Source organism: Pararge aegeria, chromosome 23, assembly GCF_905163445.1.
Source record: "Pararge aegeria chromosome 23, ilParAegt1.1, whole genome shotgun sequence".
In the NCBI taxonomy this organism is placed as follows: domain Eukaryota; kingdom Metazoa; phylum Arthropoda; class Insecta; order Lepidoptera; family Nymphalidae; genus Pararge; species Pararge aegeria.
This window is the reverse complement of record NC_053202.1, coordinates 9,199,746-9,216,627: the sequence shown is the minus strand read 5'-3', so window position 1 is coordinate 9,216,627 and position 16,882 is coordinate 9,199,746. Positions and strand designations below refer to the sequence as shown.

Sequence of the window (16,882 nt, the reverse complement as noted above, 5' to 3'; positions counted from 1 at the left end):
GGAACAAACTCAAGAACAAGGAATCTTTGGTTAAGGTTTCAGTTTCGTTTATTTAACCGGTTTGAATAGAAAAATCGTTTCGTTGCTTTCTAGGAATTAACTGATTTACCGTAGATTGCGTTACGAACTTTCGTTAGATTTCAAGAAAAGGGAAATTAGCACCAAATCGTCATCATCATGTTAACCAATGTACTTTGTAGGAAGATCCAAATATCACGGTCGTGGGTCTAGCGGCTCCCTAAGATTCGTTTGGTGTCATTCGTCCACATCGACAGGGATCAGTGCGAGATCGCCATTCGAGCACCTTGGGACTCCAACATCCATTGGTTCTCCGAGCTATGTGCCCCGCCCATTGTCACTTTTGCTTCACGACTCTTTAAGCTATGTTAGTAATTATGGTTTTGCAACGGATCTCCTAATGGCTCCTCCTCCAAGCAAAGCTTTAATAGCATAAGCATCCCCTGTGCCTTATTAAGTTGTTTGTCTGTCATAGTTATTCTGTCGTGGTCCACGTCTCAGAGCCATAAGCCAGCACTGGAAAAATGCACTGTTCGAAGACTTTGGCACTGAGATATTTAGAAGAATAAGAAACACTTTATTGCACTTATAACATACAGGAAAAAAAAATCATCTTTCTATTTCTGGTGACTAACTTACGACTGAGTGACGTACTACAGACTGACTTGCGAAAGACTGACGTACGATAGACTGACCTACGACAGACTGACTGAAAAAAGTTAATTGGGTAAGTACTTGCCATTGTGGTCTTTATTCGCAGAAGATTTATTTAGCTTTCGCTGAGCTCGTTTCTTTTGCAGCACCTAAAATAACATTAGTAAAATAATGTTAACAAAAATTTTGTAGTAATAATAATTTAAGTATATTACTTACTAATTCAATTAAAAACTCAAAAGTGTGTCTATCTGTTGGTTTAGTAATCTTTTTTAATCCATAATGGATGGTTACTATATTCCTAACTAATATAATAAGTGCTTAATATTTTAAATGTGAGTCCTAAAAGGCCTACGAAGTCTACTAATTCGATCTTGGCCAGTGTGGTTATTACCTAAGGTCTTAAACCCTTCTCATTGCAGATGATGATTATTATAAATGCGAACATCTGTTTGTTTGTTAGTTAAAAGGACAATGAGTAACGTACGCTACCTACTCTCTATTCCAGGAAACCGTAATAAACGCTGTCAGCTAGTACGAAATGATATACTACAAAAATGATAATCTACAATTTATAAATGTATTTCTTAACTGGTATTAGTGATGATAATGCTCACCGAATCACATACTCTGTTAAGAACTTTAACACACTCATCGTGTCTCTTCTTTATACTGCTGAAGCTGTACAGAATGTCTGGATAAAGCCAGGGCCTGTGGAATCTTGATATGTTGCAGTTCATGTAAGTTTCGAAGGATCTCACGTAGTTGAGTGCTTCTTCCTCGTTGATAGAGTCGTCCAATGCTGTCACTGAAAAAATATAATACAACGAATGGTTCTTTTACTTACCCCAACGTGCTGGAAACTTGATAAATCGCGTATCTGTGTATAAAAGTTATTTATGCAACTGTTGTATAATAATGTATCACTGTTATATCATTAGTATCATCATTTTTATCATTTATTCTTTTTTTTTTTTTTTTTTTTTAACAATGCTTAAAAAACTAAAGAACACTATTAACAATTTATAAAAAAAAACATCCACCCTCCGCTTGCGGGGCTTTAGAATGCCCAAGCAACCGGCGGTCAGGGCTCCAGAGTGAGGAACCTCCTCACAATACGCGCCGTTTCAAGGACTACTGCCATCTGTAGTCCTTGAAACGGCGACCGACCATTGATCCAACAACCAAGCGAAAGCTTCTTAAAATGTGGGTCGAAGCTTTTCGCGAGAAGACCATTGACTGAAACGACGATCGGAACAATAACGGTCGACTCAACATTTATGTATGGTATCATCATTATATTAGGGTCATGTGGTATTATTATTATGGGTTGACTAGTAGTCTACTTCTACTAAACTTAAACTAAACAGAGCTCGTCCAGGGAATCTTCGGCCAAGCAGCATTCTTTCAGTCTGAAGGGCGTAATTGCCAAAGTCATTACTGGTACTTGAGCCTTAACGTCGACGCCTCAGGTTGATGGCTAATTGACACTGAAAGGCATTTTGTAGGAACACGTTCCTTGCATGCCATGCGAAGTGGTTATAGGCAATGATTTCCCCGGCACGCACCGTTCTAGCTTTTCAAAGTTATGTGCTTTTTAAGCAATTAAAGGTAAAAAATTTGGAAAACGGTTCAAAATTTCTCAAAATCTATCGGTCCGAATCGGTTCAAATTCTCAGGAAATCTAAGTTGGAACACTTTAGAACGCCGTTTGGTTGGTTCCGATCGGTTAAGTCGTTTAAAAGTTATAAGCGATTCACATACTTACACACACACACATATACACACACACATCACACACATACATACATACATACATACATACATACATACATACATACATACATACATACATACATACATACATACATACATACATACATACAGACATCGTGACAACCTCGAAGCTTCCTGTGACCTTCAAACGTCGAGATCTGATGAAAACTCGATTTTTGCAAAACGGGGTGAAAGCAATAACTTCCCGATTTTTGAAAATCTGAGATTTTTAGCGGGAAGTTAAAAAACGAAAGGTATAATTTTCTTGTAGGCGTGTAAAGTCTAACAATGTACATTCCAAGCAAATAACCGTGCTCTGTAGTGGACCGGTTTCGGGTTGATGATTTCGATTGTTATGTTGTACATTGATATTGAATAATATTTACTTACAACATATTGTCTCCATGAAATTCTGACGTACGTATGGTGAATGATCAAAGGATCCTTTGCCCACTTCCATTGCCAGTTGCGACACGAGGCGTCTCCCTTGGCTGTTGAAGATTGACATGAACCCGTCGAGAATTTGCTGGTTGAATGTCGGGTTGATTAACTTTCTATGTCTTTTCCACGTTGACACTAATAATAGGAAATTCAATACTTTAGTTCTTTTTAAAAATCAAATACACTACGGCGACTTTGGAAACCATGGAATCTGGGTTTTTTGTCACCTAAAATGGTAAAATATCTTTATAATAATAATATGTTTTTTTTTTAATTTTTGTAGTGCTGTGTTTATGTAAATAATTTTAAAATTGTTAAAAATTTAAAAGAAAAATGTAAATCAATAAATGCTAGAAAAATAATAATATTAATAAATTAATTTTAATATTTATTTTTAGAACGAGCTAAACTTGAAAAATTATTGTCCGATTTATTAAATATTTTTTTTAATTTTTAGAACGAGCTCAACTTGAAAAAGAATATACCGATTTTAATATTGATTTTTACATTGAATAGCCCAATTTAGCAACCTAACGAAGGGCAGGGTAAACACAGGAGGGGTAGTGACAACTGTATTCTGAATTGCCGTCACCACAAAGCACACAGTAGTGCTGTTGAACATTTAATATATAAGTTTGCATTTTATAACATGCTGGATGAGAAGAGAAGAGCAATTTGTGCTTACCTGGCGAAAACAGTAAGCCATCCCCGAGTAGTTCTTTTGTGAACTCGTAACTGAATCGGTCCTTTTGCAAACATATATTGGACAGTTTATATATGTCGTCGGGATCTGATAGAACTGAAAATAATAAATAGTTTGAGCTAGATTAGGCGTGGTCGAATGCTCCGTAACGTAGGGGGAAAAAACATTGATTTAATGTTACTTTTTCGGAAAAACTAATGAGATCAACTGATAGGACCTAACAGATAAGGTCTGTTAGATCAGTTGTAAGAAAATACTGGAAAACAGTTTTAAGTAATCCACTACGTCACTGGCAGTGAAGTATTTGAGTAGTAGGTAGTAAAGTTTTTCATTACAAAGCTCGTTCGCGGAAGTACTTCCCCCGTAATTATTTCAATGTTGCAATGTTGTGTTCCGGTCTAAAGGGGTCGACTGCCACTGTGTGTGTGTGTTGTGTGTGGCACACGAGTCTTAGCACATACGCACATGGCAGGACGTGTTCCTCATACCCTGCTTCTTTCGCCAATTGTTACTATAAAAAAGGCTCTCGTTCGATTCCATATGAATCATAGATAACTTTAACGCGATCGTAAAAGTAAGTCTTTAGGTGTTACTTCAGGGCCTTAAAATACTTACTAAATATTGTATTAGTTACCTGACTTTTCTTACCATAAAATTTGTAGGGACCCATGTAGATATAACTTACGTGTCCCATTTTCATGCAATCGGAAGTGATGTTTTTAAATTGATGCCAAAATTCTGTGAATTAAAAAGCAACATCAAAAAATCTCATTGGTTTATTCTAAAAATGTACTTACACCAAAGACGTATTGCAGTCTAAGATGCTTTGATGAAAAGCAGGCTTTTTGACGACCTCCTTGGCGCAGCGGTGAGGGCTGTGTATTTAAGTTGGAGGTCCAACGTTGATTCCCAGCAGGGCAATTACGAAATTAATAATTTCTGAATTTACTCTGGTCTGGTCTGGTGGAAGGCATCGGCCCTGGCTAGTTACTACCCTACCAACAAAGGCGTACCGCTAAGCGGTTAAGCATTCCGGTACGCCATCGTATAGAAACCGATTAGTATGGGTTTAATATATCTGCAATACACAAACGCTGTCGCAGGAATTACACGCTCACTTCTCATAACTTGGTTGCTGATATAGGCTGAGCAACAAAATCTCACTCAGTGCATGCTGTCAAACTGTGTAAAGCGGTGATAGTGCAGTGGGTAGGAGCACGCGCCTCTAACTTTTCTAAGTTATGTGCGTTTTAAGTAGGTACCTAATTAAAAATATCAGTTGCTTCGACGGTGAAGGAAAACATCGTGAGGAAACCTGCATGCCTGAGAGTTCTAAAGACTATTCTCAAAGGTATGTGGAGTCCATCAATCCGCATTGGGCCAGCGTGGTGGACTACAGCCTTAACCCCTACTCATTGTGGGAGGACACCCGTGCCTTGTAGTGGGCCGGTAATTGTTCGATATTATGATGAACTTTATTTAAAACCAATATAAAATATTCAAATAAAAATCTCATTTCTATCTTTTCAGTTCTTCAATCAATTTAATAAAGATAGCAGATATTGACGCAGTTGGATTTTGACTTTTTAAAATTTGTTTTTAATTGACATAGAGGTAGTCAAAAGGACGGAGAGTAACTTAAGCTACGTTTAATTCCAAAAAAACTTATGGTTCCTACAGGAGCTTATACTCAGCAAACGAAAAAAACCATCGAAGTCGCCCTTTCTAACAAATTGGCCGACGGCCGATTGGCGCAGTTTGCGCGACCCTGCTTTCTGATACCAAGGCCGTGGGTTCGATTTCCACTACTGGAAAATGTTTGTGTGACGAGCATGAATGTTTTTCAGTGTCTGGGTGTTTATATGCATATTCACCCATAACACAAGCTTCGCTTACTTTGGGGCTAGATGGTGACGATGAGTGTATTGTCGGTATATTTATTTATTTATTTAATTGTCATGTGAAATTGCACCATTGACACGCACAATGAATTTAAACGCAAAGTACATTAGTGGTTCTACCGTACTTCATGCAGCACGGGACCAGCTGTGATTGGCCGACAATTAATCTGTCAGCATTGTGACTTGCGGAACAAATCCACGCGGGGCATACTTCATAAGCCACTCCCATCGAGGCTATGTTTTCGTTGAGGCCATTTTTGAGTAGTTACTTTTTTTTTTTTCGTTCGCTGCTTGTACTACAGTTTGACTCACTTGATGCGTCACCGATGAACAAATGTGTGTGTCCTATGAAAGGCCATGATCCTGGCAGCATAGGTGGATCTCCAGGCCTTCGTCTGGTGTACCAGCTCCAGTATAATAGAGAACTTACTAGTAACAATATTAGCCACAGCATTCTAGGATGGTTTTATATCTATTGGAAAATAATGGATTGCTTAATCGAGTAGGTAAAAAAATACAGTATATTTTTATTCCTAAGTTAGCTCTTGATTTCAAAGTGAAGATCCAGTCTTGGGGGTATGGTAGTAATATAAAATCTATAATCAATTGTTTTCTGCGTGACCACGCTTCGTTTTAATACTGTTTTTAGCCCCCAAACCAATAACGACGGGGTGTTTTAACCCCAAGCGCAAAAACGAAGGGTGTTTTAACACCCAGCGTAAAAACGAAGGCGTGTTATTAACTCCAGGTGCAAGAAAGAAGCGGTGTTATTAAGACCCCGACGCAAAAACGAAGGGGTGTTATTGCCCCGGCACGAAAATGACGGGGTGTTAATAGCCCGGGCGCAAAAACGATGGGGCGTCTGTCTATGGCATCGTAGTGGCCGAACGGATGAACCGATTACATACATTTTGTTTTTGTTGTTTGGAAGATGAGTAAGTCAAAAGTGATCATAGCTAATTAGTGATAAAACAAGTTTGATGAAAATCTGTCCAACATGGCCGCCGCCACAGAATGGCGGATTAAATATTTTTTCACAACTCCCTAAATACGAGTATTAATAGAAACGGGTTGACTAGTAGAATACTATGACAAATTTCAAATCCAAGAAAATGCTGAATTACATTTATTTATTATCCGTCGGGGGTTTTTAAAATGTTTAATCTATAGTTTGAATTTAGTCCATCCGTTTGGCAAATTCGAAGCCACAGACAGACACATACGCAACACAAACTCACACAGACTCGTTAAACTTATAACCTTTTGTTTCAGTCGATTTTGCGGCGGGGATTAAAAGTAATGACGCCTGTTTTGCGTTTTTAATATACGCTTTAAATATAATAATACTAAAAATAAGACTGCATCGTTATTTACCACCATGTGTGATTTCAGTCAAAGGCTAACTTGAAGTGAAATAAAAAAAATGTACTTACCTATACCCACACAAAACACAAGCTTTGACTTCTTGTTACAAATTAATATTACCTAATAATATTTATATTATAATGATATTTTAATACTCGCTTTAAATATAATAATACGAAAATAATTTTAAAAGGTCCCCGATTTACAAAGTTTTTTTTTGTTTTTTTTTTCTATTAAATAGTAACACCTGTTTGGCTTTAAATATAATATTTCAAAGAGACTATAAAATAATTTTAAAAGCAGTAGCACACGACAGGTTCTCTTTATGTTTCTTTTTTTTTAATAAAGTGTGACGCCTTCTTCGCGTGCAATCGTCATGCAACTAAAGTTAATATGCTAAGTAGTTAGGTATATAATATAGACATGCTATTAGCATGTAAATTTATAATACCCTGGTAATATTGTTCGTTTTTTCATGATTATTTTGACATTAATCAATTAATTAATTTGTATCTTCTGCCTCAGTACGCGAAGTAACGAATTGTTGTATGTTGATAATGTAAACTGCCAAACATGTATTCTCTCTGGTTTTTTTTCCTCTCTAATCTAGATGCACATATGGGAAGACGCTGACCCCCAAGACACGGGTTATCCTAGTTTGGGGGTCCAGGTTAATTATGGAAAAAACATTGTACTTTTAATCAAATAAAAACTGTTATTTTTGAAGGTTGTTACATTTAATTTTGTTTTGAAATATTTTATGTTAAAAACACAGATCAAGAATATCCCGCCTGTTTCGAAGACATGTCAGATGTCATTTTAATCACTGCCAATCAGCGATTGGCAGTGTTTGAAATGTTGATTAAAATGTTGACTTGACGTTTCATAAGTGCTTATAAATTAGGCCTACTTGAAATAAATGAATTTTGAATTTTGAATTTTTTGATTATATGGATGTCTGTGCGAAGTGCGAAGGCGAAAGGCCACTGACATAAAAAGCCAGGTGCCGAGTTGAAGCAAGTGAAATTTTAACTACTTGAAACGCACATAACTTAGAAAAGGTAGAGGTGCGTGCTGGGATTCGAACTCGGCCCCCCGAAAGTGAAGTTGAGCTCCTACCCACTGGGCTCATCATCATATCAACCGATATACGTCCACTACTGCTGGACATAGGTCTTTTGTAGGGAGTTCCAGATTCCACGGTTTTGTGCCGCTTGAATCCAGCGGCTACCTGCAACGCTTCTAATGTCGTCCGTCCACCTCGTCGGGGGTCGACCAACGCTGCGTGTACCAGTGCGGGGCTGCCATTCCAGCACCTTCACCTAACCGCTTCTTCATTATAACCAACTATTACCTACTCCAAAGTTTATTTTATTACGTTTATATAAGTACTCTTTGTTGATCGATGTGCTAAGTTAATTCGTTAATTGTTATTTATAGACGGTCACTAAATTAAAAACAAAGTAGTAGGCTGTAGGCAACATTACATTTATGCACATTATTAATATTCAAAGAATCCTTAATCCGTATCTAATATTATAATTTCGGAAGTGCGTCTGTTTTGTTTTTTTTTATATACTCGCATATTTGGCTCAAGCACTGCATCGATCTTGACGAAGTTTGGCACAGATAGATCCTGAACACGGATTTAAGATAACTTCTTGTAGTCCCGGTTGGTATAATATCTCAGTACGTTTTTGATTAGTTATGTCATTAAGGTGCATCCGATAGCATACATTTTTTTTTAATGTTTATAAACGAGCTTGACTGCAATCACACCTGATGGTAAGCGATGATGCAGCCTAAGGTGGAGCGCGCATGCCTAGAAGATGCCTTCTTCTTCTTCTTTCTCTGGGCTTGTCTCCGTACATGGTCGGCCGGAACCTTCCGTTGTACGTAGTGCCACTGGTACGGCTCCCCGCTGGGTCACTCCAGCCAGCCGAGCTCACTCCAGTAGCTTAGCAGGCCGCCCAGGTCGCCAAGTGCTTCATCGTCCCCCCCCATAGAAGATGCCTATTCACGGGATCTTATTATGGGGCAAAGCTGCTGATATTGAAACTATATTCATATTGCAGAAAAGAGCTGTACGGTCAATATATAAACTTAAATCACGTGAATCCCTCCGTGAAAAATAGAATAGAATCTGCCTTCCGAACCGGTGGTAGAGTCACTACACACGGACAGACTTGACGTTTCAAAAGTGCTTGTATTAGGCCTATTTGAAATAAATCAATTTTGAATTTGAATTTGAATTTGACTCTTGATTTGAAGGTACTCATATTGTAGGTGCTGGGGAAAATGAAAGCTGGAAGAGCATTCCCGAAGACACGTATCATGCTCGCGAACGAAAAAAACTCAGGTGACTCTTCTGTGAAATACCTTAAAGGCTATTTTATTTATTTTATTTTATTTAATGACCCAATGGTAGAAGCTTCTTTTCCCATAGGGGAAGTAGATGTAAGATCGTTGAGTCTCCAGGCTGCTCTAAATAATCACACGTCACTCGTCAATGATAGTATATGAGACACGGCTTACGTGACCTTCGAGGTACCGGAATGGACAACGTACATTTCCAAAATCCGCCGGCCTGGTGATCACGTATCTCGCGACAGGCTTGAGACAGGCGTAAATCTTGCAATCACTGTCAAACGTCACTTTTGTTTATTTATTGTATGGAAAAGTGACGTTTGACAGCAGTGTACGTACGTACGTAAGTACTACGGATTTTATATTAATTACACTGCTGTCCACATAGTATCTTTAATACCGACAGGCTAATCGCAACAGGCTTGCGACAGCTGTCAAACGTCACTTTTGTTCACGTAAATCTTGCAATCACTGCTGTCAAACGTAACTTTTGTTTATTTATTGTATGGAACGGTGACGTTGACTGACTGTCGCAAGCCTGTTGCGAGATACGTAATCAACCTGCCGGTCGGTACATAGAATTTCGGTTCTGATCGGTCCCGATTCTTAGTCGAGATTGAAAGATAGAGAGAGATAGCTTGCAATCCGTCGCAAGCGTCATCTTAAGCGATGAATAGAACTTGTGTCCATATACCTAAAACTAAGTTGATTTCGGAAATTGTATGCTTTCTGGCGCGTTTCCGTGCACTCGCGTAAGTAATTCAGGAAGTCAGGTTAATTGTTGCAAGTTACTTAATCTTAGAAAAGATACTATGTGGATTGCAGTTTAATTAATCTAAACTTCCGTAGTACTTAAATACTTAAACCAGGACACAATTCCAATTCAGTGGCGTTTAAAAGGCATAGGCGATATATTCTGTATAAATCGTAATAGCCGAGTGGTTAAGGCTTTGGCCTCTCTTACGGTGGACCGAGTTCGATCCCAGGCACACAGTTCTCACTTTTCTAAGTTATGTGCGTTTTAAGACTATAACTTGTTGACACGGCGTCGGAAAACATCGTGAGGAAACCTGCATGCCTGAGAGTTCTGCACGATGCCGTCAACAGTGTACGCGTCTACCAATCCGCACTAGTCCTGTGTCAACGACTATGGTCTAAATCCTTCTCATTCTAAAGTAATGCCATGTAATACTGGACCGATTTTAAGCATTTGTTCGCCAAAAGAAAGCTAAACAATCATGAAGTAACATATCATAAAAAAAATAGAGAAGAAAATTCAAAGAATGTAACCCTAAGTAACAAAATTTGGCCTATACAATTTATTGCTTTGCGTGCGCTGAGAAAACTATTGGTGATACAATAAAATGATATAAGTACTAAATGATGCAAGTACTTATTATGACCAAGAAAAAAGTCCTCAAGGGAATCCATCATAGTTTTTTAGCGTCAGCAATTTTGTGTTCTAATTTTATTTTTATTATATCACTGCTGAAAACAAAAATGGGCTACATTAGTATCGCAATATTATTTTTTATTCTAATAAACTACACCCGTTTTTTTACAAGAACACACAACTTAAAATTATCAGTAGAACTAATCCTAGTTGAATGTCACACTTCTCTCAAACTGTTCCTACAGGATGCTTCAAAAACATAAATAAACGCAGACGAAGTCACGGGCAACAGCTAGTGTTATATAAAGTAAGCAACCCCTCTGTTGCTTCGCCGCAGTCGATCAAATACTGCGTTTCAGTGAATTTCTGTTCCATTGTATGTAAATGTTTTTTTAAACATTAATTAGGTAAAGCATACGTAAATATTATGTACTTTAAATATAATATAAAAAAAATTGTAATTTTAAATTTTAATCGTAACTAGGTAATGGTATTAATTAATCGACTTATAACAAAACAAAGAGTGTGTATATATATATAATGGATTTAAACATAAAGAGTTATGTACTGGAAAGGAATAACGTTTTACTGTAATCACACCAGAGTGGGAGATTTCCCACCTACGTTTAATTATTCGATTGCGTGACAGTTAGAAAAGATTTAAGTATATGGTATCGAAAGAGCGGCGTCTAGTGGCAGTACGATTTCCCAGTATTGTAATTAGATGGCGGTCGTTCGATACTTTAGTAACGGGAGGCAGATGAAAAAGAGAAGAAGCGTTTTTAAATAAAACTGTTTTAATAGGCTCAATTATTATGATCCTGTCTCAGCCTTAAAGTCATCAAATGCCCTGCCACAGGTTTGAGCAGTACAACAAACTCGAGTTCTAGCTTCTTGTCATCAGCGGTGATGTGAAACCCTCTGATGACGTGTGTCAGTGTAATCTTCAACATCGCCATTGCAAATGATTTACCTGTAAAACAATTATTAGTATTTTAGGTAATCATTGACGGCGTGTAAACTGAATTGGCGATGGGCGGGTCATGTGGCGTGTCCAAAGATGACCGGTGGAGCGAGCGAGGAAGACCGCGCGCTCGTTGGAGAGACGACATTGAAGCTGTCGCAGGGCCCACTTGGACGAGGCTCGCCACTAATAGAGTGCAGTGGGGCAAGATGGAGGAGGCCTTTACTCGATTATATTAAGATGGGTACCCAACTAACTAATGCATGTTTATTATTAAGTTTTTCTTTAATTTTGTTTATTTCTTTATTTATTTTTTTGTAATTCGATGTTTAATATTATCAATCACGGGTCTCCTCAAGGAATGAGGCCCCCACCCTGGCCAAGTGCTGATTGGTAGACTTCACTGTTTTCATAAACCTTTGAGAACATTATGGGAACTCTCAGGCATGCCGGTTTCCTCACGATATTTTCCTTAACCGTTTAAGCAAGTCATATTTTATTTTCCTTTTATTAATAGCGCACTTCTCTACGATAAGTTAGAGTAAGTCGTCCGTGCCAGGGATGAGAATCAAACTTGGTAACCTCAAACGGGAGGACATAGCTTTAACCACTAGGCCACTTTTTTAGTAGTAGTAGTCTTAACAATTATTCATTGTAATGTCAACATTTTCTGAGGATGCTTCGGTTTCGGAACGAAACGTGCGTAGAGGGTACATTGCCGAGGATCCGTTTGATGTGGAGTATACGAATTGAAGTAATTATAAATTACACCAAACAGATTCTGCTGCTGTTCGCGGAGTATAGCAAATTAAGCCTAATTTTCATAATATAGTAGCACAGCTTTTATGACAGAGTTCGTCCGGGAAAGTGCAACCGCCATTCTTATTTCTGCCGCCAAGCAGTATTTCTGGGTTCCAGTCTGATGGTTGCGGCTGTCATTCACACTGAATGCCCTTCGATGTGGGTCGCTGTTTACAGGCGAGCAATTTTTACGACTTACGAGCATCAGGTGGTTCAACTAAGTCCGGCAATTATTACCTACTACGAAAAAATAACAATGCTAATAATATTTATTACATTCCAGGTTGTTTTTTTTATCAAAAGCGATTCCTCACGTCCTTAATTTCTTTCACCGCGTAACTTCTGATATGTTTATCCTACCAACTTTAAAATGCTAATGTACGCCCACCCACCGGTGCTATTTCTTTTTGCTAGGCGTTCTATCTAACGTTTTGTTTTTGTTGCCTTAATAAGGTCGCTTAGTGTTAAAAATTTGGAAAATCCAAAAGTGCACGCCTCATAATCTCATTTTTTTATTCATTTTTTGTAAACAAGACACGGGATGTCATAATGATTGCACATTGAAAGTTACAATTAATATTAGCTAGAATAATTACATGGAAATTTAACGACAGTGAATTTAACGCTCATATTAACTAAGAAATTATGTCGTGTGTTACTTTAGATAATTAAAAAAAAAATATTCCGATACGATAATTTTTTCGACCAATTTTGATGCCACATACACCCGTCAATACACGGACGTCCAGAAAAGATTATGTTTAATGTTATTATTTACTATGTTAAATAAAAAAATTGTTATTGAAATGTATTTTATGTGCCTGACAAATTATTTGACTTGATATTAGTGTACTCAAATTAACCTGTAAGTGCAATATAAATAACAAAAAATCAATTTCAGTTTCGAGAAAACTGCTTTTTTTGAAATGACGAGAGTAGAGCACAACCTCAACGCTTCGCTTATGAGGCGTGCAATAGCCTAAAGATTCTCCCAAGAATTCGCCAATTGAATGCAAGAAAATATTTTTTCAACTGTGTAGTACCTACAGATAATAGATATAGATAGATACACATTGGATAGGTGAGCATTAACTAGGGTTATGCATTTATATTAATCCGAATCTGTATGACAAGTGACTTAAGTTATATAAAATAATTTGGGTGTGCAGTGCTTTGATGCCCAGACCAGAGACCTATTATATCCACTGACTAGGGATATTGCTTGTCCACTTGCCAATCCTTAAAAGTCACGGCGGCCACAGGGAATAGGTTCTTTTTCTTACAAGTTTTTATTAGCTTCACCTGTATGTTTGTTTGTATGTTTGTAACCGACACATTTGGACTTGATTTTGACCCTTTTTAAACGGTGTGGTTCCGTTCAAATTTTTTAGATATATCGAGGACCGATGACAATACACTAATTTGATAAGATTATTCCATTTTTCAATTTGCCAAATTAGATTTTTGTTAAATAATATAATTTTCATCTATAGTCAGGAATGGTGTCAATTTTAATTTCCAACGTCCAAATCACGCTTTTATAAATAAACTTAACTGAAAGGCAGATTTATCTTTGGTTTTTTTATACCAAGCGTGTATTTTATTATATTTTTACGTGCGCCCATGATAGTGGATAAAACTGTGAGAAAAGATAAACATTTCATCTTTTCCCGTGGAGAAAATGTCTCCTGCGATAGCCGTGCTAGGTCGAAAAAAACTTACCGATACAATTCCGCCTTCCAGGTGAAAAAGACGCGAAGGCAGCTGGATGTTTTGGCGCAGATCCATCCAGCCATCGCTCTGGTTTGAATTCATCGGCATCTGGGCCCCAATATTCCTTATTCCGATTTAACGCCCAAATGTGACCCATAATGTGGCACCCAGCAGGTATTGTGTAGTGTTCTGAAAGAATTTTCGACAAGTAGAGATTTATTGTATTATATTGAAGCGGTGATTAGCACAGTGGGTAGGAGGTCGACTTCACTTTCGACGGGCCGAGTTCGAATCCCAGCACGCACCTGTAACTTTTCTAAGTTATGTGCGTTTTTAGGTAAATAAAAATATCACTTACTTCGACGGTGAAGGAAAACATCGTGAGGAAACCTGCATGCCTGAGAGTTCTACATAACATTCTCAAAGGTATGCGGAGTCCACCAATCCGCACTGGGCCAGCGTGCTGGACTACGGCCTTAACCCCTTCTCATTGTGCGAGGAGACCCGTGCCCTGTAGTGGGCCGTAATAATTTTAATCAATTGTAATTTCAAATTCATTGAACTCTTAAGCATTTGATAGAGACTGGCTGAACAATATAATATTGTCATGTACTATGATTATGTTGAGACTTTATTGGACAGCATATAAAGAGAATTTTACAATTTTTGTTAACAGTAGCTACAAATCTAGAACTATGCGACACAACCTTTACGCTAGGGTGAAACGGATAATGTTGTGTGCGGCGTAATATAGACTTACAATTTACATGTTATCATAACACAGAAATATTTGGATTTCTGTGTTACCATCCATCCATAAAATAACCAAAGTGAAGTGAGAAATTACAATAATAATCCCATTTGTTACATTAAATTATAATTGTTTATTATGAATATGAAACACATTTATGTTATAAGTTTTACATCTTCCGTTAGTAGCTATGAATCGAAGTTAAGTTCTAATCAACAGTCAACAGTTTTGAACTTGTTTAAACATAGACAATAATGTTGCTAGTAACATAAAATACAAAGGCGAATCGCCACAGCCCGAAATAATAGTACGATAAAGTGACAGTAGGTGGGGCGTGTTTGTCGCAAAACCGATAGCCGTTGAGAGAAGCGGGTTATGATGAGAAGACGGGACAGAAGTGGGTCATCCCACTTCCCTCCCACTCTCCTACTGGACAGGGCTTTACAATAAATAAATAAATATTAAATAATATATTTACTACGACAATGCCCCGAATTTAGCCACAAAGTAAGCGTAGCATGTGTTGTGGGTACTAAGATGACTGTTGAATATTTTTATGAATAATATACATAAATACTTATAATATGCAGATAAACACCCAGACACTGAAAAACATTCATGTTCATCACACTAACATTTTCCAGTTGTGGGAATCGAACCCACGGCCTTGGACTCAATAAGCAGGGTCGCTGCCCACTGTACCACTCGGCCGTAAACAATGGCTTTAAGTGATTGGATGAGAAAAATGTATGACCGGGTAAGGCAGCGGAAAGGCTTTTATGTTCACCTGTTGACCTTTGTTTCCCGTAGATGATGAAAAAAAAATGAAAAATGAAAATACACTATTGTACACCTAACAGAAATTAAATTATAAACAAAAACAACACAATAAAACACAGGTACAATGGGCGGCCTTATCGCTAAAAAGCGATCTCTGCCAGGCAACCCAATCAAGGAAAGGAAAAAACAAAAAAACACAGACTTAAGGGTTAGGTTGTACACAAGAGAAGAGCAGTTAACAAATTAAAAATAAATATATATATCAATTACTATATCATACAAAGTGATGATGAGTGGTGATGATGATGTTCAGCGATATAAATACTTATAGTCGTAAAAAAGTAATATGCCCGTTTTGACATTTGTCACCGCGACGTAACTAGTTATGGAACCATAAGACTCGGGACTCGATACTCACGATAAATCAATTCAAGTTTGTATCAGTACTTGATTGATATTATTATGTATTGTAAAGTGTTCGTTCGTTCAAAGTATTCCTTTAACTTCACAACCAATACGCGTGACTGGCTGTTGATTATACGTCCACTTTTCAACATGTTGAAACAGAGTTAATACTATATAACAACAAACACAAAAATCGAGTCAAATCACTATGTTTAAATTAATGTCAAAAATAGAAGAGCCATAGTTAACGTAATAGTAAACAATACATATAAAACTTAAACGAGCGCACAGTCAACTTTACAAGATGAGGAACGAAAAACTGGGCAGTGCGCGCGGGGATGCTTTAGTCATGTACCGCTTGGTCAGATACATCAAAGACTCATTATTTAGAACCCATTTTGAGAACCAAGCTCATTCTTTGCAGTAAAGATTACAACACAATATTTAATTTCGATATTCAGTAAAAAAATGGTTGCAGCTCTAGTATAAAAAAAAAAAGACTGAGAACGTAACTGTTTTCGGAACGTTTCGCAAGAATTATAACTTTCATGCTACTATAAAGTAAGCGCAAAAGAAAACTCGCGATATATTCTTTCATATTATTTAACGTCCCAAAAAAATTTACGTATTTTTTAAAACACTTTATGTAATTGATTTTTATTTTATTGTTTCTTTCAGTTTCGTTCCATTTTACATTCTATGGTCTTGCACAAATGTCAAAACGGGCCTATTACATTTTTACGACTATAGTCTTCACACAAAATGCTTACACAAAATTAATATACATTCCATCTTATGCTCGATGTGGAAAAGTTTTAAGTAGCATAATTTAGTTTAGTGGGTATAGGTT

At 37.4% G+C, this 16,882-nt stretch overlaps 1 protein-coding gene across 2 annotated transcripts in view; it reads right to left on the bottom strand.

The window, feature by feature from the left end:
- LOC120634167 (cytochrome P450 4C1-like) overlaps nt 1-16,882 on the bottom strand; it is a 32,479-nt gene that overhangs the window by 3,012 nt on the left and 12,585 nt on the right. For both annotated transcript variants that reach the window (XM_039904592.1, XM_039904593.1), the window contains exons 9-14: nt 14,106-14,285; nt 4,241-4,330; nt 3,575-3,688; nt 2,839-3,024; nt 1,290-1,480; nt 758-821 (exon numbers count right to left, since the gene is read on the bottom strand). In XM_039904592.1, coding sequence (XP_039760526.1) covers nt 758-821; nt 1,290-1,480; nt 2,839-3,024; nt 3,575-3,688; nt 4,241-4,330; nt 14,106-14,285 — 825 coding nt within the window. The remainder of the gene's footprint in view (nt 1-757; nt 822-1,289; nt 1,481-2,838; nt 3,025-3,574; nt 3,689-4,240; nt 4,331-14,105; nt 14,286-16,882) is intronic.